This window comes from Calonectris borealis, chromosome 31, assembly GCF_964195595.1.
Source record: "Calonectris borealis chromosome 31, bCalBor7.hap1.2, whole genome shotgun sequence".
Lineage (NCBI taxonomy): Eukaryota > Metazoa > Chordata > Aves > Procellariiformes > Procellariidae > Calonectris > Calonectris borealis.
This window is the reverse complement of record NC_134342.1, coordinates 1139951-1159140: the sequence shown is the minus strand read 5'-3', so window position 1 is coordinate 1159140 and position 19190 is coordinate 1139951. Positions and strand designations below refer to the sequence as shown.

The window sequence follows — 19190 nt, the reverse complement described above, 5'->3', positions numbered from 1 at the left end:
GGGGGTCTTTGGGGCCCATCCCCCACCCCCCGGGACCCCCCACCCCCCCCCCCCCCGCTCCGCACGCACGTGCTGCCCCGGCTCCGGCCGCTCCGTGCCCCACCCCCGCCGCCTCGTCGCTATGGCAACCGGACGCTCGGCCGCTCATTGGCCGCCCCGCCGCACCCAAGATGGCGGCCCCCAGGAGGGCAGGGCCGGCGGTGCCGCCACTCCCAATATGGCGGCGGCGGCCGGACGCTGCCTCCGCTCGCGGCCCGGCAGGAAGTTCCGCCCTTCCCGCTTCCGCTTCCGCCGTGTGGGCCCTGAACCGGCCGCGCGCGGACGGCCCCGAGGTACCGGGGGAGGGGCTATAGGGGGTGTTGGGGGGCCTATAGGGGACCCGAGGGGTCTATGGAGGATCTGGGGGGGCCTATAGGGGGTGTTGGGGGGCGAATAGGGCATATGGAGGGGCTACGGGGGCCTTGGGGGGCGTGGGGGGGGGTCTGGGGGCCTATAGGGGGCTGGGGCGCCTATAGGGGGTGTTTGGGGGATCTAGAGGGGCTCATAGGAGGGCGTTAGGGGGCGTATAGGGCATATAGAGGAGCTATGGGGGAGCTGGGGGGTGTATAGGGGGTTCTGGGGGCCTATAGGGGGTCGTGGGAGGTATACGGGGGTCTTATGGGGCCTATAGGGAGCTCTGTGGGGTCTATAGGGCGTTCTGGGGGTGCAAAAGGTTTTTGGGTAATCTGTAGGGGTCTGGGGGCTCTATAGGAGGTCCTGGGGGACGTAGAGGTGGCGTTGGGGGGTGTGTATAGGGCATATAGAGGAGCTATGGGGGAGCTGGGGGGTGTATAGGGGGTTCTGGGAGCCTGTAGGGGGCTGGGGAGCCTATAGGGGGCCATGGGAGGCATACAGGGGGTCCTGGGAGGTATAGGGGGTTCTGGGGAGCGTATAGGGAGCTCTGTGCGGTCTATAGGAGGCCCTGGGGGACGTATGGGGGTCCTGTGGGGAGCTCTGGGGGCCTATAGGGGATCCGGGGGGTCTTATAGGGGGTTGGGGGGGTGTATAGGGAACCCCGGGGGGCAGCTGGGGGGCCGTGGCTGTCTTTAGGGGGTCTGGGGGTGTCTATATGAGGCCCTGGGCAGGCGGGGTGGGGCTCTAGGGGACCTGGGGTGCCTGAAAGTGTCTATAGGGGCCCTGGGGGTGACTATAGGAAGTCCAGGAGGGGGTCTATAGGGGGGCTGGGGAGTCTGTAGGGTGCCCCGGGGTGTTTATAGGGCCCCTCAGGGGGCTTATGGGGGGAATAGGAGACCCTGGGGGGGGGGAAGGACTCTAAGGGGGCGTGGCAGGTGTCTATAGGGGGCTCTATAGGGGCTGGGGGAGGGCAGGAGGCCTGACCCGCGCCCCCAGCCCCCCCGTCCCGCCATGCTGCCGCTGCTGCTGCTGCCGCTGCTGCTGCCGGTGCCGCCGGCGCTGCCGGGCGCCGTGGAGGTGACGCGGCCCCGCGGCGTCTCCCTCTCCAGTGAGTGACGGACCCACCCGGGGGAGGGGGGGGGGACCCCGGCGTCAGGGCCCCCCCCGACCCCCCCATATGTCCCCCCCCCCCCCCCCAGACCACCATTTCTACGAGGCCTCGAAACCCTTCACCTGCCTGGACGGCTCCGCCACCATCGCCTTCGCCTGGGTCAACGACGACTATTGCGACTGTCGCGACGGCTCCGACGAGCCCGGTGAGCACCCCCGCACCCCCCCCCCCCTCCCCAAAAATACTGGGGACCCCTCTCTGGGGACCCAGGTGTCCTTACGCCCCCCCCTCCCCCCAGGGACGGCGGCGTGTCCCAACGGCCGCTTCCACTGCACCAACGCCGGGTACCGGCCCCAGAACATCCCCTCGGCCCACGTCAACGACGGCGTCTGCGGTGGGTGGGGGGGGGGGGTCCCCAGGGGGCTCTTGGGTGTCCCCAGGAGGTTTTGGGGTCCCTGGGGAGGTCTCTGGGGGTCCCCGGAGTGGTTGGGGGTTCCCGGGAGGGCCCCTTGGGTGTCCCCAGGAAGTGTCAGAGTCCCTGGGGAGGTCTCTGGGGGTCCCAGAGGGTGGGTGGGGGGTCCCCAGGAGGTTTTGGGGTCCGTGGGGAGTTCTCTGGGGGTCCCAGGGGTGGGTAGGGGTCCCCAAGGGGCTCTTGGGTGTTCCTGACGGTGGGTGGGGGTCCCCAGGGGTCTCTTGGGTGTCCCCAGGAGGTGTTGGGGTCCCTGGGGAGGTCTCTGGGGGTCCCAGAGGGTGGGTGGGGAGCCCTGGGAGGCCCTTGGGTGTCCCCAGGAGGTGTTGGGGTCCCTGGGGAGGTCTCTGGGGGTCCCAGAGGGTGGGTGGGGAGCCCTGGGAGGCCCTTGGGTGTCCCCAGGAGGTGTTGGGGTCCCTGGGGAGGTCTCTGGGGGTCCCAGAGGGTGGGTGGGGAGCCCTGGGAGGCCTTTGGGTGTCCCCAGGAAGTGTTGGGGTCCCTGGGGAGGTCTCTGGGGGTCCCAGAGGGTGGGTGGGGGTCTCCAGGGGTCTCTTGGGTGTCCCCAGGAGGTGTTGGGGTCCCTGGGGAGGTCTCTGGGGGTCCCCAGGAGGGTGTTGGTGTCTCGGGGGGGGCTAATGGGTGTCCCCAGGGGTCCTTGGGGTGGTTGTGGGGTCCCCCAAGGGGGTCTGTGCTGGTCGCAGGAGGTCTGGGGAGGGGTCTTGGGGTCCCCGGGTGGGTGTCGGGGTCCCCAGGGGGGGTCCCCAGGGTGCTGAACCCCCTCCCCCCCCCCCCCAGACTGCTGCGACGCCACCGACGAGTACGACAGCGGGGCCGCCTGCGAGAACACCTGCAAGTGAGACTGGGAGGCAACTGGGAGGCAACTGGGAGGGAAGTGGGGGCGCAGGGGGTGGGGGGGCCGCGGGGGGGGTGCCCCCCGTGCCCACCCCACGCCGGTGCCCGCAGGGAGCTGGGCCGGCGGGAGCGGGAGGCCCTGCAGCGGCGGGCGGAGGTGGCGCGGGAGGGCTTCGGCCTGCGGCAGCGCCTGGTGCAGGAGGCGGCCGCCGGGCGCCAGGAGAAGCAGGTACGGGGGGGGGGGGCCCACGGGGGGGCCCACGGGGTGCGGGGGGGGCCCACGGGGGGCCCGCAGGGTGTGGGGGGGGCCACGGGGGGTGTAAGGGGGGCCCACGGGGTGCAGGGGGGATGGAGGGGGGCCCACGGGGCAGTTAGGGGGGCCCACGGGGGGTGCGGGGGGGACCCATGGGGTGCGGGGGGGGCCCACGGGGTGCAGGGGGGATGGAGGGGGGCCCATGGGGTGCGGGGGGAGCCCACGGGGTGCGGGGGGATGGAGGGGGGCCCACGGGGCAGTTAGGGGGGCCCACGGGGGGTGTAAGGGGGACCCACGGGGTGCAGGGGGGGCCCACGGGGTGCGGGGGGATGGAGGGGGGCCCACGGGGGGTGCGGGGGGGGGCCCATGGGGGCTGCGGGGGGGACCCACGGGGTGCGGGGGGGATGGAGGGGGGCCCACGGGGCAGTTAGGGGGGCTCACAGGGGGTGCGGGGGGGGCCCACGGGGTGCGGGGGGGGCCCACGGCGGGTGTAAGGGGGACCCACGGGGTGCGGGGGGGGCCACGGGGGATGCAGGGGGTCGCGGGGGGATGGAGGGGGGCCCATGGGGCAGTTAGGGGGGCCCACGGGGGTTGCATGGGGGGCCCACAGGGTGCGAGGGGAGGGAGGGGGGCCCACGGGGTGCGGGGGGGGCTCACAGAGGGTGTAAGGGGGACCCACGGGGTGGGGGGGGGCCCCACGGGGGGGTTCAGGGGGGCCCACGGGGTGCAGGGGGAGGGAGGGGGGCCCACAGGGGCTGTAAGGGGGGGCCCACGGGGGTGCAGGGGGGGCGCATGGGGTGCAGGGGGATGGAGGGGGGCCCACGTGGGGGTGTGAGGGGGGGCCCACGGGGGTGCAGGGCAATGGAGGGGGGGACGTGGGGGTCCCCTGGGGGCTGTAGGGGGTCCTGGGGGGCACGTGGGGGCTTCAGGGGGGTAGAGAGCGTCCTGGGGGACACAGGGATCACCCAGGGGACATAGGGGGCCCCGGGGCACCTATAGGGCTTCCACGGGGGATGTAGGGGGTTGGGGGGGGCACGTGGGGGTCCCAGGCATCACAGGGGGGGTCCCGGGGGGTGTGGGGGGGTCCCAGAGGGGATAGAGAGGGTCCCGGGGTGCTTATGGGGGTCCTGGGCTGGGAAGTGGTGGGGTTGGGGGTGCAGGAGGAGGTTGGGGGCCCCGGGAGAGGGTGGAGGGATCCCGGGGGGGGTGTGTGGGGGTCCCGGGGGGGGCTGTGGGGGCTCGGGGGGTCCCAGGTGCTGACCCCCCCGGCAGGAGCGGCTGGGGGGGCTGCAGGAGGCCCGGCGGGGGCTGGAGCAGCGCGTGGGGACCCTGCGGGCGGCCAAGGAGGCGGCCGAGGGGCCCGAGCGGGCGGCCAAGGAGGAGCATCAGCGGCGCTGGGAGGGTACGGCCCCCCCACGCCTGGGTGCCCCCCCCCACCACGCCTGGGTGCCCCCCGCCACGTCTGGGTGCCCCCGGGGTGGGGGGTTCCCGGACGCCTGGGTCCCCACGGGTGGGGGGTGCCCGGTTCCCTGTGGGTGGTGGGACACCTGGGTCCCATGGGTGGGTGATGGGGGACAGCTGCGTCCCACAGTGGGGGGGGGGGGCACCCAGACACCTGGGACCCCGTGGGTGGGGGGCACCTGGATGCCTGGGACCCTCGGGTGGGGGCAGGGGGGTCTCCCAAATGCCTGGGTCCCCCCGGGGCAGGGGGGGAGGGTCTCCCAGATGCCTGGGTCCCATGGAGGGGGGTTTTCCCGGATGTCTCGGTCCCATGGGTGGGGGTCTCCCAGATTCCTGGGACCCCCGGCTGGGGGCAGGGGGGTCTCCCACAGCGCCTGGGCCCCCCCCCCCCCACAGAGCAGCGCGCGGCGGCGGCGGCGGCGCAGGAGGCAGCGCGGGCGGACGAGGCCTTCGCCGAGCTGGACGCCGACGGGGACGGGCGGTGAGCTGGGGGGGGGACACACAGAAGGGGACCCCCCAGGACAGCACCCAGGTCCCCCCCTCACCCCCCACCCCGCGCCCCCTCCCCAGGGTGACGGCGGCGGAGCTGCGCACCCGCCCTGAGCTGGACACCGACGGGGACGGCGCCGTCTCGGAGGACGAAGCCCAGGTGGGACCCCCCGGACCCCCCCAAACTCCCCTCCCTGCCCCGGGCCTTGCGGGGGGGGCCCAGGTGACCCCCCCCGTCCCCGTGTCCCCCCCCCCCAGGCGCTGCTGGGGGACCCGGTGGACGCCGCCGCCTTCCGCGACCGCCTCTGGGCCACCATCAGGCACCGCTACCGGCCCCAGGTGGGTCCCCAAAGCTTGGGGGGGGATCCCCAAGGCTTTAGGGGGTCCCCAAGGCTTTAGGGGGTCCCCTGGCCTTTGGGGAGGGGGGCAGGGCTTTGCGGGGGGGGGGTGGGCAGGTAGCGTTGCTGCCCCCCCCGGCCGTGTTTGGGTAGGTCCTACATTAAGTTCTTATGGGGAAACTGAGGCAGGGGGGTGAGGGACCCGGGTGGCCTGACCCCCCCCCCCTCCCCCCACTGTGCGCAGGGCCAAGCTGAGCCCTCCCCACCCCCCCCCGAACCCCCCCTGGAGGAGACCCCCCCCGAGGAGGAAGAGGAGGAGGAGGAAGAGGCTGAAGAGGAAGAAGAGGAAGAGGATGGCGAAGGCCCCGAGGAGGAGCTGAAGGTGGTGGTGGGGGGGGGGGCACAGCTGGGGCCCCCTCACCCTGAACCCCGCTATGGGGGGGGTTGGGGACCCCCCTCCTCACCCTGCTCCCCCCCCCAGGTGCCCCCCCCGCAGCACCCGGAGGAGAAGAGTCCTGAGGAGCCCCCCCCGCCCCCCCCCTTCGACGCCGCCACTCAGGCCCTGATCGATGGTACGGGGGGTCCTGAGGGGGGCGGGGGGGGATTTTGGGGGTCCCGGGGGCTGTTTGGGGGGAGCTGGGGGGGGTGATTGAGGGGTTTTGGGGGGGGCTGCAACATATTGGGGGAGTTGTGGGGGGTGTCGGGGGGGGGGTTTGGGGCATCAAGGGGAGGTTTGGGGGGCCCCGGGGGGGTTTGGGGGGGCCTCGGGGGGGATTGGGGTGTACTGAGGGGGGGGCTGCAGTGTTTTGGGGGGTCTCTGGGAGGAAAGGGGGGGGGTTGTGGGGGGGGTGATGGGGTTTTGGGGGGCCTGTGGTGTTATAAGTGATGGGGGGGTGACCCCCGTGGGGTTCTGGGGCTGCTCCCAGTTTGGGGGGGCTGCTCCCAGTTTGGGGGGGCCCCTCACCCCTGTGCCCCCCCAGCGGCCCAGCAGGCCCGCGAGGAGCTGGAGGAGGCCGAGCGAGCCCTCAAGGAGGCCGAGGAGTCCATCAGGTGGGGCGGGCGCCTGGGACCCCCGAGACCCCCCTTGTTGGGAGGCGGGGGGCACCCTAAAAACCTCTGTCCCTTCCCATTGTGGGGGGGAGGGGGGACACCCCAAAAACTCCTGGGGGGGGGGGAAGGAGGACCCCAAAATCCCCTCGGGGGGGGTGGGGACACACGCTGAACCCGTCACCTCTTTGCACCACGTGCCTCAGTTTCCCCCTGGGCTGAGGGGGAGGTCTGGGGGTGCTGGGGTTTTTTGGGGGGGCTGGGGGGGGGGGACTTGGGGGTGTCCTTGCCCCCCCCCGTGACCCCCCCACCCCGGCAGGGCCCTGGAGCAGGAGCTGGCCTTCGACTTCGGCCCCCAGGGCGAGTTCTCCTACCTGTACAGCCAGTGCTACGAGCTGGGCACCAGCGAGTGAGGGGGGGCCGGGGGACATCGGGGGGGCCGGGGGACATCGGGGGGCGTGGGGGGGCTGGGGACATGGGGGAGGGGGGTACGGGGGTCATGGAGGGGGCTGGGTATGGGGGGCATCGGGGGGGGGGCCAAGCTGGGGGGTGCTGGGGAGGGGTTGGGAGGGGACTGGGAGGACTGGGGGGCTGGGGAAGGGGGGGGCGGTGGGGGCTGGGGAGAGGGGAGGGGGTGGGGGGGGTCTGGGGGAGCAGGTATGGGGACATTGGGGGGCTCGGGGGGGCCCAGGGTCTGGGTGCAGGGGGTGCTGGGGGGGGGGTGAAGTGGGGGGCACCAGGGACCAGTTGTGGGAACACTGGGGGGCTGGGTTCAGGGGACACGGGGGAGAGGCAGGTATGGGGACGCGGGGGACAGTTCTGGGGGACACGGGGGGGGGGTGGGGTCCCCCCGTGTCCCCCCCCGTCACCGTGCCCCCCCCCCAGGTACATCTACCGCCTCTGCCCCTTCAAGCGCGTCTCCCAGAAACCCAAACACGGCGGCGCCGAGACCAACCTGGGGTGAGGGCACCTGCAGGGACACCGCGGCGGCCCCTGTCCCCTGCGTGTCCCCCCCCCTTCACCTGTCCCCGTGTCCCCTCCCCCCCCAGGACGTGGGGCGCCTGGGCCGGCCCCGAGCACGATCGCTTCAGCGCCATGAAGTACGAGCACGGGACGGGCTGCTGGCAGGGCCCCAACCGGGCCACCACGGTGAGGCTGTCCCCGTGTCCCCCGGGGTGTCCCCATATCCCCTGGGGTGTCCCCCGGGGCGTCCCCATGTCCCCCAGGGCATCCCCGTGTCCCCCGGGGTGTCCCCATATCCCCTGGGGTGTCCCCCGGGGCGTCCCCATGTCCCCCAGGGCATCCCCGTGTCCCGTGGGGTGTCCCCGTGTCCCCCGGGGTGTCCCCATATCCCCTGGGGTGTCCCTGTGGGTGCCCCCCTGGGGTGTCCCCATGTCCCCGTGTCCCCTGGGGTGTTCCCGTGTCCCCTGGGGCGTCCCTGTGTCCCCCTGGGGCATCCCCATATCCCCTGGGGTGTCCCTTGGGGCGTCCCTGTGGGTGCCCCCCTGGGGCGTCCCCATGTCCCCGTGTCCCCTGGGGCGTCCCCTGGGGTGTCCCCGTGTCCCCTGGGGTGTCCCCAGCCCACAGAGGTGCCCCACATCCCCATCAACCCGGGGTGTCCCCATTTCCTCCTGCGTGACCCACATCCCTGTCCCCTGAGGGGGTGTCCCTGTCCCCTCGGGGTGCCCCATGTCCCCTGGGGTGGTGTCACCATCCCCCAGGGTGTCCTTGTCCCTGGGTGCCCCATGTCCCCCATCCCCTGGGTGGGGGGGGGAGTCCCTGTACACTTGGGGTGCCCCGTGACCCCTGGGGGGGTGTCCCCGGGCCCCCCACTGAGCCCCCCGCGCAGGTGAAGCTGTCCTGCGGGACGGAGACGGCGGTGACGGCCACCACGGAGCCCAGCCGCTGCGAGTACCTGATGGAGCTGGTGACGCCCGCCGCGTGTCGCACGCCCCCCTCGCACGAGGACCACGACGAGCTCTGACCCCCGGTACCGCCGTCCACGCCCCCCTCGCACGAGGGGAACCCCCTGCCTCGCACGAGGGGAACCCCCTGCCTCGCACGGGGACTCGCCTCGCATGGCCACGGCCTCCTGGGCTGTGCCTCAGTTTCCCCTTGGGGGACGCTCCCCGCTGCTCTTGTCCGGGAGGGGGCTCCCCCTTGTCCTGGGGGCGGGTCCCTGCCTCAGTTTCCCTCTCCCACAGCCCAGCGGGAGCTGCCAGGACCTCAAGGGACCGTGACCCCCCCCAAGGACCCCTCGGGGGAGGGTTTGGGTGGGGGGGGGGGGACACACAGGACACTGCGACTGAGCCGGGGAAAGGGGGGGGGGCCGCAGGGTCCCGGTAGAGGGGGGTGGGGGCGCGTCAGCCATTTCCATCACTTTCCAAACCGAGAAATAAAAATAAAAATAGAATTTAAACGCGGCGTCTCCCCGTGCCCCACCCCCCCCCACCCCCTGCCGGGTCATAGCTCGTCCCGCGCGGCGCTGTCGAGGGGGGACTGGAGCACGTCGGAGTTCTGGGCCTCCCGCCGCAGCTCCTGCTGCTCCTTCATCTTCTGGGACTTGGCGCGGTCCCAGTCGGTGGCGGTGGCCTCGTCGTCCCACACCACCGAGGTCTCGGTGTCGCTGACGTACCCCTCCTCCCCCGTGTAGTGGGTGGGGAACACCAGCAGCGGCTCCGCCGAAAACGCCACCAAATCCCGCTTGGCGAAGTGTTTGGTGTAGTCGGCGCTGGGGAGAGAGAAAGGAGGGGGTTTGGGGGGGGGGGAAACAACGGGAAAAAGGCCTTTTCCCACTGGAACGCAAAAGGGTTTGGGAAGAGAAACGGGTCCGAGGAACACGGGGAGCTCCCGGGATGCCGGAGCGAAGCCCCGGGAAGCGGCAGAGGGGACGCAGGCGGAGAAAATGGCGGCGAGGGAAGGGGATGCGAGGGGATGAGGAATCAGCTCCGAGGGGAACCGGAGCCAAAGGGAGACGAAAAATGGCTCCGAGGGAACCGGATCCAAGAGAAACGGATCCAAAGGGATGAGACAAACCAGCTCCCACAGGACAAGGAACCGTCTGGGGGAAATGGATCCAAAGGGACAAGAAAAACAGCTCCCAGGGAACCGGATCCGAGGGAAGGAGCTCCAAGGGACAAGGAAAACGGCTCCAAAGGGGCTCCCACGGGAGAAGAAACCATCTCCGAGGGGAACCGGAGCCCAGGGGACAAGGAAAAAAGCTCCCAAGGGACAAGGAAGCAGCTCTGAGGGGAGATGGCTCCAAAGGGACACCAAGTGACTCCAAGGGAGGCGTCTCCGAAGGGACAAGAACTTGGCTCCACGGGAAACGGATCCAGAGGGACAAGAAACACCTCCAAAGGGATGAGAAAAACATCTCCGGAGGGACAAGGAACCATCTCCAAGGGGAAACGGAGCCAAAGGGACACGGAAAATGTCTCCTAAAGGGACAAGAAACCATCTCCAAGGGGGAAACATCTCCCAAGGGACAAGAAACCATCTCCAAAGGGAAACGTGTCCAGGGGAAAGAGAAACAGCTCCGAAGAGACAAGAAAAGGTGACAAGAAACCAACTCCGAGGGGAAACGGATCCGAAGAACCAGACCCAATGGGATAACAAAAACCACCTCCAGGAGAAACATCTCCAGAGGGACAAGGAACCGTCTCCGAGGGGAAATGGAGCCAAAAATGGAGCCAGAGGGTCACGGAAAGTGTCTCCTAAAGGGACAAGAAATCATCTCCAAGGGGAAACAACTCCCAAGGGACAAGAAATGGTCTCTGAGGGGAAATGGATCCAAAGGGATAAGAAAAACATCTCCCAAGGGACAAGAAACCGTCTCCAAAGGGAAACGTGACCACGGGGAAAGAGAAACAGCTCCAAAGAGACGAGAAAAAGGAACAAGAAACCAACTCCGAGGGGAAACGGATCCAAAGAACCCAACCCAACGGGATAACAAAACCCATCTCCAGGAGAAACATCTCCAGAGGGACAAGGAACCGTCTCCGAGGGGAAATGGAGCCAAAAATGGAGCCAAAGGGTCACAGAAAGTGTCTCCTAAAGGGACAAGAAAGCATCTCCAAGGGGAAACATCTCCCAAGGGACAAGAAAAAGGGACAAGAAACCAACTCCAAGGGGGAAACATCTCCCAAGGGACAAGAAACCGTCTCCAAAGGGAAACGTGACCACGGGGAAAGAGAAACAGCTCCGAAGAGACAAGAAAAGGGGACAAGAAACCAACTCCGAGGGGAAACGGATCCGAAGAACCCGACCCAACGGGATAACAAAACCACCTCCAGGAGAAACATCTCCAGAGAGACAAGGAACCGTCTCTGAGGGGAAATGGAGCCAAAAATGGAGCCAAAGGGACACGGAAAGTGTCTCCTAAAGGGACAAGAAAGCATCTCCAAGGGGAAACATCTCCAAAGGGACAAAAAAATGGTGCCAAAGAGACAAGAAATGGTCTCTGAGGGGAAATGGGTCCACGGGGAAAGAGAAATGGCTCCAAAGAGACGAGAAAAAGGGACAAGAAACCAACTCCGAGGGGAAATGGATCCAAAGAACCAGATCCCATGGGATAAGAAAACCATCTCCAGGAGAAACATCTCCAGAGGGACAAGGAACCGTCTCCGAGGGGAAATGGAGCCAGAGGGTCACGGAAAGTGTCTCCTAAAGGGACAAGAAAGCATCTCCAAGGGGAAACATCTCCCAAGGGACAAAAAAATGGTGCCAAAGGGACAAGAAATGGTCTCTGAGGGGAAATGGATCCAAAGGGATAAGAAAAACATCTCCCAAGGGACAAGAAACCGTCTCCAAAGGGAAACGTGACCACGGGGAAAGAGAAACAGCTCCAAAGAGACAAGAAAAGGTGACAAGAAACCAACTCCGAGGGGAAACGGATCCGAAGAACCCGACCCAACGGGATAACAAAACCCATCTCCAGGAGAAACATCTCTGGAGGCCCCGGGACGCCCCCCGCCCCCCCGCCCCGGGGACGCACAGCGGGTGTTTGTCGAACATGACGGGCAGGAACTCGTCGACCGGCAGCATCTTGGCCAGCGGCTCGGCCGCCAGCAGCTTGCGGGCGCCCGGCAGCGAGAGGACGTAGCCCAGCGTCCAGTAGGAATAATCCGCTTCCACCAGGTTCCTCACTCGCGGCACCGATTTTTCCGGACGTTCCACCTGCATCCGCTTCCTCCCGATGTAACTGTCAGGGGAGAGAGAGAGATGACGCCCTCGTTAAGGCCGGCGAGTCGTTAGCGGCCGGGTAATTAGCGAGGAGACGTACATCAGGTCCCAGGGCAGCCCCTCGGCCTCCAGGTCGTGCATCAGGTTCATCAGGCGGCGCTTGAAGAAGATCTCGAAGCGCAGGTCGTCCTCGAACACCACCGACTTCCCCAGCCCCCGCGCCACGATCTGGGGACAGAACGGAAAAGCCGGGGTTTTTTTACAGGAAAAAGGAAAAATCCGCCCGGTTCTCCTCGAGGCCGGAGGGACGGGAGCAGCGCCGGGGCCGCCACGGTGCCCGGCCGGAGCGGCAGCCGAGAGCGGGGGGGGCCCGCGGTCCCCTCGGGATCAGGGACTCGGTCCCGTCCTTCCCTTTGGGATCAGGGACTCGGTCCCGTCCTTCCCTTTGGGATCAGGGACTCGGTCCCATCCTTCCCCTCGGGATCAGGGACTCGGTCCCGTCCTTCCCTCTGGGATCAGGGACTCGGTCCCGTCCTGCCCCTTGGGATCAGGGACTCGGTCCCGTCCTTCCCTTCGGGATCAGGGACTCGGTCCCATCCTTCCCCTCGGGATCAGGGACTCGGTCCCGTCCTGCCCCTCGGGATCAGGGACTCGGTCCCATCCTTCCCTTCGGGATCAGGGACTCGGTCCCGTCCTTCCCTTTGGGATCAGGGACTCGGTCCCGTCCTTCCCCTCGGGATTAAGGACTCGGTCCCATCTTTCCCTCTGGGATCAGGGACTCGGTCCCGTCCTTCCCCTCGGGATCAGGGACTCGGTCCCGTCCTTCCCTTTGGGATCAGGGACTCGGTCCCGTCCTTCCCTTTGGGATCAGGGACTCGGTCCCGTTCTTCCCCTCGGGATCAGGGACTCGGTCCCGTTCTTCCCCTCGGGATCAGGGACTCGTCCCCTTCGTTACCACCACAATCAGGGACTTCTCCCCTTTACCGGTGGGATTAGGGCCTCATCTTCTTCACTCCCATCGGGATTAGGAATTTATCCCCTTCCTTCCCCCTGGAATCAGGGACTTGTTCCCTTCCTTCCCGTCGGGATGAAGGACTCGCCCCCTCCTTAACATCCACATTAGGGACTCGTCCCCTTCGTTCCTGTCAGGACTAAGGGCTTGTCCCCTTTCTTCCCATCGGGATTCGGGATTTGTCCCCTTCCTTACTGGCGGGATTAGGGACTTGTTCCCTTTGTTACCATCAGGATTCGAGACTCGTTCCCTTCCTTCCAAGTGGGATTAGGGATTTGTTCCCTTCCTTCCCATTGGGATTAGGGACTCGTCCCCTTCCCTCCCATCGGGATTAGGGACTTGTCCCTTCCGATTGGGATCAGGGACTCATCTCCTTCCTTCCCATTGGGATTAGGGACTCATCCCCTTTCTTCCCATCGGGATCAGGGACTCGTCCCCTTCCTTCCCATCGGGATCAGGGACTCGTCCCCTTCCTTCCCATCGGGATCAGGGACTCGTCCCCTTCCTTCCCATCGGGATCAGGGACTCGTCCCCTTCCTTCCCATCGGGATCAGGGACTCGTCCCCTTCCTTCCCATCGGGATCAGGGACTCGTCCCCTTCCTTCCCATCGGGATCAGGGACTTCTCCCATTCCCTGCTGTCAGAACTAGGGACTCCTCCCCTTCCTTCCCATCGGGATCAGGGACTCGTCCCCTTCCTTCCCATCGGGATCAGGGACTCGTCCCCTTCCTTCCCATCGGGATTAGGGACTTGTCGCTTCCCATCGGGATTAGGGACTCATCTCCTTCCTTCCCATCGGGATCAGGGACTCGTCCCCTTCCTCCCCATCGGGATCAGAGACTTCTCCCATTCCCTGCTGTCAGAACTAGGGACTCCTCCCCTTCCTTCCCGTCGGGATCAGGGTCTCGTCCCCTTCGTCACCACCGGGCTCAGGGCCCCCCTCGCCCCCCCGGGCCCCCCGCAGGGTCCCCCGCTCACCTCCTGCCAGACGCGGTAGTGGCTGAGGAAGCAGCCCAGCTCCCCCTTGGTGAGCGGCCGCCCGTGGTAGGGGTCCTTGTACCCCGGCAGCATCCGAATGCCCAGCGCCTCCACCTCGCTGCTGTTCATGGCCCTGCAAACCAACCGGCTCCATCCTGGGACCTTTCCCGAAGGAAAAAATCCCCGCCGGAGAGCGGCCCCCAGGGCACCGCGGCCCCTCCCCGGGCCCTTCGGACTCACTTGCCGTCCACCGCCTCCACCAGCTTGCAGGCGATCTCCTGCTCGTAGAGCGTCCGCAGCATCCGCTCCCGACGGTCCGCCCGCCGCTTCAGGTTAATCATGAAAACCTGGAAAGAAAGGGAAAAAAAAAAAACCCCAAAATTCAGAAGAGAGGCAAAAAAACCACCCCAAAATCCAGAATATGGGGGGGGTCCCCACCCCCAAATCCAGAAGAGAGGGGAAAAAAGTCAAAGTCCAGAAGAGAGGAAAAGAAACCCCAAAATCCCAAAGAGAGGGCTAAAAAAAACAAAACAAAATTCAGAAAGTGGGGGGGCACCCCAAAACTAGAAGGGGGGGAGGGGGGAACCCCAAATGCAGAAGAAAAGGGGAAAAAGAAAACCCCAAAATCCAGAAGAAAAGGGGGAAAAGAAAACCCCAAAATCCAGAAGAAAAGGCGGGGGGGGGGACACCCCAAATCCAGAAGGGGGACAACGACCCAAAATCCAGAAAAAAAAGGAGGAGGGACTCCAAACCCCAGAAGAGGCAGGGGAACCCCCAAAATTCAGAAGAAAAAAACAAACCCAAAAATCCAGAAAAAGGAGAAAACCACCCCAAAATACTCCCCCCCCCCCCCCCCAGGGCGCGGGGCGCTCACCTCGTCGAAGCCCATCTTGTCGGGGACCTTGGGGGGCACCCAGACGTGCGGGGACGGCTCCGCCGGCGGGTGCTTCACTGCGGGGGGAAGGGAGGGAGAAACCCAGGGAGCTCCCGCCGGAGCCAAGCGGGAATAAACCCCCCCCCACCCCCCCCCCCCGGCCCCGGCTTCTCCGCGCGGCTCCGTCCCGGCTCCTCAAAGGGCCTTTGTGCGCCGGGACGGCACAAAGCTTCGCTGTGCGCCGAGGACGAAGCCGCGGCGCGTCCCCCCCCCCCGCCCCGTCCCGAGGGGCCGGATCCGGGCACGGAGGCGCTGGGCGCGGCGCCCGGCCCCGCCGCTCACCCATGATCTCCAGCTGGACGTGCAGGAAGCTCTCGGCCTCGTCCCGCAGGGTGCTGTGGGAGCGCAGCGGCACCGGCAGGAACCCGTACACCTCCCGGTTGCAGACGAACATCTGGACCTCTGGAAATTAAGGCGGGCTGGAGTTAAACGGGGCTGAAGTTAAAGTTAAGGCAGGCCGAAGTTAACGCCAGGCTGAAGTTGAAGTTAAGCCAGACTGAAGTTAAGCCAGACTGAAGTTAAAGTTAACGCCAGGCTGAAGTTAAAGTTAAGCCAGGCTGAAGTTAAGCCAGGCTGAAGTTAAAGTTAACACCAGGCTGAAGTTAAAGTTGAGCCAGGCTGAAGTTAAAGTTGAGCCAGGCTGAAGTTGAGCCAGGCTGAAGTTAAGCCAGGCTGAAGTTAAAGTTAACACCAGGCTGAAGTTAAAGTTAACACCAGGCTGAAGTTAAAGTTGAGCCAGGCTGAAGTTAAAGTTGAGCCAGGCTGAAGTTAAAGTTGAGCCAGGCTGAAGTTGAGCCAGGCTGAAGTTAAGCCAGGCTGAAGTTAAAGTTAACACCAGGCTGAAGTTAAAGTTAACACCAGGCTGAAGTTAAAGTTGAGCCAGGCTGAAGTTAAAGTTGAGCCAGGCTGAAGTTAAGCCAGACTGAAGTTAATGCCAGGCTGAAGTTAAAGTCAGGCTGAAGCTAACGCCAGGCTGAAGTTAAAGTTAATGCCAGGCTGAAGTTAAAGTCAGGCTGAAGCTAACGCCAGGCTGAAGTTAAAGTTAATGCCAGGCTGAAGTTAAAGTTAAGCGAGGCTGAAGTTGAAGTTAAGCGGGGCTGAAGTTAACGTTAATGCCAGCCCAAACTTAAAGCCAATGCTAGCCCAAGGTTAAAGCCAATGCCAATCCAAAGCCAACACCAGCCTAAAGTTAAAGCCAACGCCAACCTAAAATTAAAGCCAACGCCAGCCTAAAATTAAACCCAACACCAGTCCAAAGCCAAGACCAGCCTAAAGTTAAACCCAACGCCAGCCCAAAGCCAAGACCAGCCTAAAGTTAAACCCAACGCCAGCCCAAAGCCAAGACCAGCCTAAAGTTAAACCCAACGCCAGCCCAAAGCCAAGACCAGCCTAAAGTTCAACCCAATGCCAGCCCAAAGCCAACGCCAGCCTAAAGTTAAAGCCAACGCCAGCCCAGAGCCAAGGCCAGCCCAAGGTTAAAGCCAACGCCAGCGCCCCGGCACCTCACCCGCCTGCCGGCAGGCGAAGGCGAAGACGATGATGTCGTCGAAGGCCCAGGTGTAGTCGGGGTGGGGCGGGTAGAAGGCGAGCGCCCGCGAGGCCTCCTTCCGCAGGTCCAGCAGGAAGGTGGAGTGCACCATGGGCACCGCGAAGCAGCCCCGGCGCTCCCGCTTCCGGATGGGCAGGTAGGCCGGCGTCCGCCTGTAGTAACCCTGGCAGGGGCAGGAACCGCCTGGGCGCCCGGCTCGGCCCCGGGCGGCGGCCGGAGGGGGGGATGCGGCGGCCGGAGGACCCGGCACCGGGGGGGTGCAGAGGACCCGGTGCCCGGAGGATGCAGCACCCAGGGGACCTGGCACCCAGGGGACGCAGAGGAGCCGGTACCCGGAGAACCCATAGGACGTGGCACCGAGGAGATGCAGCACCCAGGGGACCCGGAAGACCCAGGGGACGTGGAGGACCCAGGGGACCTGGCACCCAGAGGACCCAGCACCCAGGGGACACGGCACCCAGGGGACCTGGCACCCAGGGGACCCGGCACCCAGAGGACCCGGCACCCAGGGGATGCGGAGGAGCCACTACCCGGAGAACCCATAGGACGTGGCACCGAGGAGATGCAGCACCCAGGGGACCCAAAAGACCCAGAGGACGTGGAGGACCCGGGAACATGGCACCCAGAGGACCCAGCACCCAGGGGACACGGCACCCAGGGGACGCGGAGGACCCAGTGCCTGGAGAACCCGGCACCCAGGCGATGCGGCACCCAGAGGACCCAGTACCCAAGGGAGATGGCACCCAGGGGACGCAGAGGACCCAGTGCCTGGAGGACATGGCACCCAGGGGACACGGCACCCAGCACCCAGGGGACAAAGAGGACCCAGTGCCTGGAGGGTTGGGCCTGAAGAATGTGGCACCCAGGGGATGTGGCACCCAGAGGACCCAGAGAACCCAGCACCTAGAGGACCTGTAGGACCCGGCACCCAGAGGACTTGGCACCCAGGGGACCCAGAGGACCCGGCACCCAGAGGACCTGGAGGACCCAGCACCCAGAGGACTCAGCACCCAGGGGACCCAGAGGACTCGGCACCCAGAGGACCTGGAGGACCCAGCACCCAGAGGACCCGGCACCCAGAGCACTCAGCACCCAGGGGACCCGGCACCCGCCCGGCTCTCACCTGCGCCGTCATCCCGCACCAGAAGTTGGAGTAGGCGGCGCGCGAGTCCAGCATGGGCGCCACCACCGTCTTGTTCTCCGCCATCAGCAGCCCCAGCGTGTCGGGGTTGGTCAGGACGTTGTCGGCGTCCAGGAACTGCCCGACGGCACCGAGACGCCCGACCGGCGCCGTCAGCCGCCGCCGCCGTGGGGCCGCGTCCCCCCCTCCCCGGGGCGCCGGGACCCCCTTACCAGCAGGTAGTCGGCCCAGATGGCGCGGGCGGAGTCCAGCGCCGCCTGACGCAGCTTCATCACGTGCTCGTAGCGGGAGGGGGACCAGTGCTTGGGGCCCTCCTCGTCGGGGTAGGACCTGGGGGGGGGCCACGCTGCGCTCCTGCCCTGAGAGCCGCCCACCCCCGCACCCACCCACCCGCTCCGTGGGGACCCCCCGAGACCGGGCACCCACAGCCCACGGGGCTCCCCTGAACCTGGGACCCCCCCCAGACTTGGGCATCTACAAGCTGCAGGGACCCCCCCTTAGGCTGGGCACCCACAGCCCATGGACCCCCCCACCCCAAAAGTGGGCACCCACAGCCCACGGGAGACCCCCCCACCCCCTTCCACCCCCCACTGGCCGGGCACCCACAACCCACGCCCCCCCCGGCACAGCCCGAGCACCCACAGCCCACGGGGCTCCCCCGAGGCCGCCTCCCCCCCACCCCTCGGTTCCGAGCACCCCCAACCCCCAGGCCTCCCCCTCCGCGAGCCCCGCCCCCCCCTCCCCACGGGTGACCCCTCCCACTCACCGCGGCTCCTCCATGGGCCGCCACTCCACGCGGTGGTAGAGCCCCCGCACCCGCACCAGCCACTCCCGCAGCAGCGCCGTCGTGTTGTCCACGCTGTGATCCACCGCCACCCTGCGTGGGGACCGGACACGCCGCCCCCCCCCGCCATCAGCCCCGTGGGTCCCCACCCGTGTCTCCCCCGCGCCCCCATCAGCCCCGTGGGTCCCGCCCACCGGGGTGCCGTCCAAGAACACGTCCGCCCACGGTTCCTGTCCGCCCCCACGCCCCGCGTCCCCCCATCAGCCCCGCGTCCCCCCCACGCCCTCTATCCCCCCCACGCCGTGTCCCCCCCACGCCCCCTATCCCCCCCACGCCCAGTGTCCCCCATCAGCCCCGTGTCCCCCCACGCCCCGTGTGTGTCCCCAAGCCCCGTGTCCCCCCATCAGCCCTGTCCCCCCCCCCCACGCGTGTCCCGCCCACCAGAGCGCCGTCCGCTCCTTAGGGTGCCGCAGCCGCTCCAGCGCCCCCAGCGCGGCGGGCAGCGCGTGGGCCGCGTTCCGCGCCAGCAGCGCCACGGCCACGCGTGGCGGCCGCAGCGGCGACTCGGGGCTCCAGCGCTCCTCGGGGAAGTACCCGCCCGCCGGCCCCGGCCCCGGCCCCGGCCCCGGCCCCGCCGCCAGCGCCAGCAGCAGCAGCGGCCACGGCCGCGCCGCCGCCATCCTGGGCCGCCCGCGGCTCCGCCCCGCCGCCGCCCCGCCCCGCCCCCGCCGGCGACCACGCCTCCCGGCCGGGGGCAGACCCCTCTATGGCCGGGTCCCCTCTCTGGCCACGCCCCCGAGCCGTGGCCACGCCTCTTCGCTGCAGCCCCCGGCCCTAGCTCCCTCCCCCTCCTCCACTCCAGCTCCCCCTGCCCCCTCCCCCTCCGCCCCTCTCCCCCCTCCCCCTCCGCCCCTCTCCCCCCTCCCCCTCCCCAATCTCCTCTCCCCACCCCATCGCCCTCTCCTGCCCCCCCTCCTCCATTCCAGCTCCCCCTGCCCCATCTCCCTCCACCCCTTCTCCCCCCACCCCGTCTCCTCTCCCCAATCTCCTCTCCCCCCCCCCATCTCCCTCCACCCCTTCTCCCCCTCCTCTGCCCCCCCTCCCCATCTCCCTCTCCCCAATCTCCTCTCCCTCGACCCCATCTCCCCCTCCTCGGCCGCTCTCCCCCTGCCCCATCTCCCTCCACCCCATTTCC

At 67.4% G+C, this 19190-nt stretch overlaps 2 protein-coding genes across 4 annotated transcripts; one reads left to right on the top strand and one right to left on the bottom strand.

Moving 5' to 3' along the window:
- Nucleotides 1-103: 103 nt before the first annotated feature.
- On the top strand, nt 104-10175 carry PRKCSH (PRKCSH beta subunit of glucosidase II). Of its 3 annotated transcripts, XM_075134190.1 has the most exons (17): nt 104-332; nt 1390-1501; nt 1593-1709; nt 1803-1898; nt 2769-2826; nt 2937-3054; nt 4351-4480; nt 4936-5020; nt 5110-5188; nt 5287-5367; nt 5611-5748; nt 5848-5938; nt 6347-6416; nt 6733-6822; nt 7299-7373; nt 7463-7562; nt 8263-9176. In XM_075134190.1, the coding sequence occupies exons 1-17, from the start codon at nt 171-173 to the stop codon at nt 8395-8397; spliced, it is 1737 nt and encodes a 578-aa protein (XP_074990291.1). In that variant the 5' UTR covers nt 104-170; the 3' UTR covers nt 8398-9176. The 3 variants fall into 3 exon arrangements, with proteins under 3 accessions (XP_074990291.1, XP_074990289.1, XP_074990290.1); XM_075134188.1 differs by lacking the exon at nt 1390-1501 and having other exon boundaries at nt 107-332; nt 8263-10175; XM_075134189.1 differs by lacking the exon at nt 4351-4480 and having other exon boundaries at nt 107-332.
- Nucleotides 8810-18675, bottom strand: COLGALT1 (collagen beta(1-O)galactosyltransferase 1). The gene is made up of 12 exons (XM_075134191.1): nt 18437-18675; nt 17978-18088; nt 17424-17541; nt 17194-17328; nt 16029-16233; nt 14804-14923; nt 14462-14538; nt 13828-13934; nt 13588-13720; nt 11698-11825; nt 11410-11616; nt 8810-9144 (listed from the first exon to the last, which is right to left on the bottom strand). Exons 1-12 carry the CDS (start codon nt 18673-18675, stop codon nt 8877-8879), a joined length of 1848 nt encoding a protein of 615 aa, XP_074990292.1. The 3' UTR covers nt 8810-8876.
- Nucleotides 18676-19190: the final 515 nt, after the last annotated feature.

Bases quoted from the DNA above. Each gene is read 5' to 3' on its own strand.
- PRKCSH (XM_075134190.1), top strand. From the start codon at position 171: ATGGCGGCCCCCAGGAGGGCAGGGCCGGCGGTGCCGCCACTCCCAATA. The intron at 6,417-6,732 runs GTGGGGCGGGCG...CCACCCCGGCAG, and splicing joins GAGGCCGAGGAGTCCATCAG to GGCCCTGGAGCAGGAGCTGG. The intron at 7,374-7,462 runs GTGAGGGCACCT...CTCCCCCCCCAG, and splicing joins GGCGCCGAGACCAACCTGGG to GACGTGGGGCGCCTGGGCCG.
- COLGALT1 (XM_075134191.1), bottom strand. From the start codon at position 18,675: ATGGCGGCGGCGCGGCCGTGGCCGCTGCTGCTGCTGGCGCTGGCGGCG. The intron at 18,089-18,436 runs GTGGGCGGGACA...GTCCCCACGCAG, and splicing joins AAGGAGCGGACGGCGCTCTG to GGTGGCGGTGGATCACAGCG. The intron at 13,935-14,461 runs GTGAGCGCCCCG...CTTTCTTTCCAG, and splicing joins ACAAGATGGGCTTCGACGAG to GTTTTCATGATTAACCTGAA.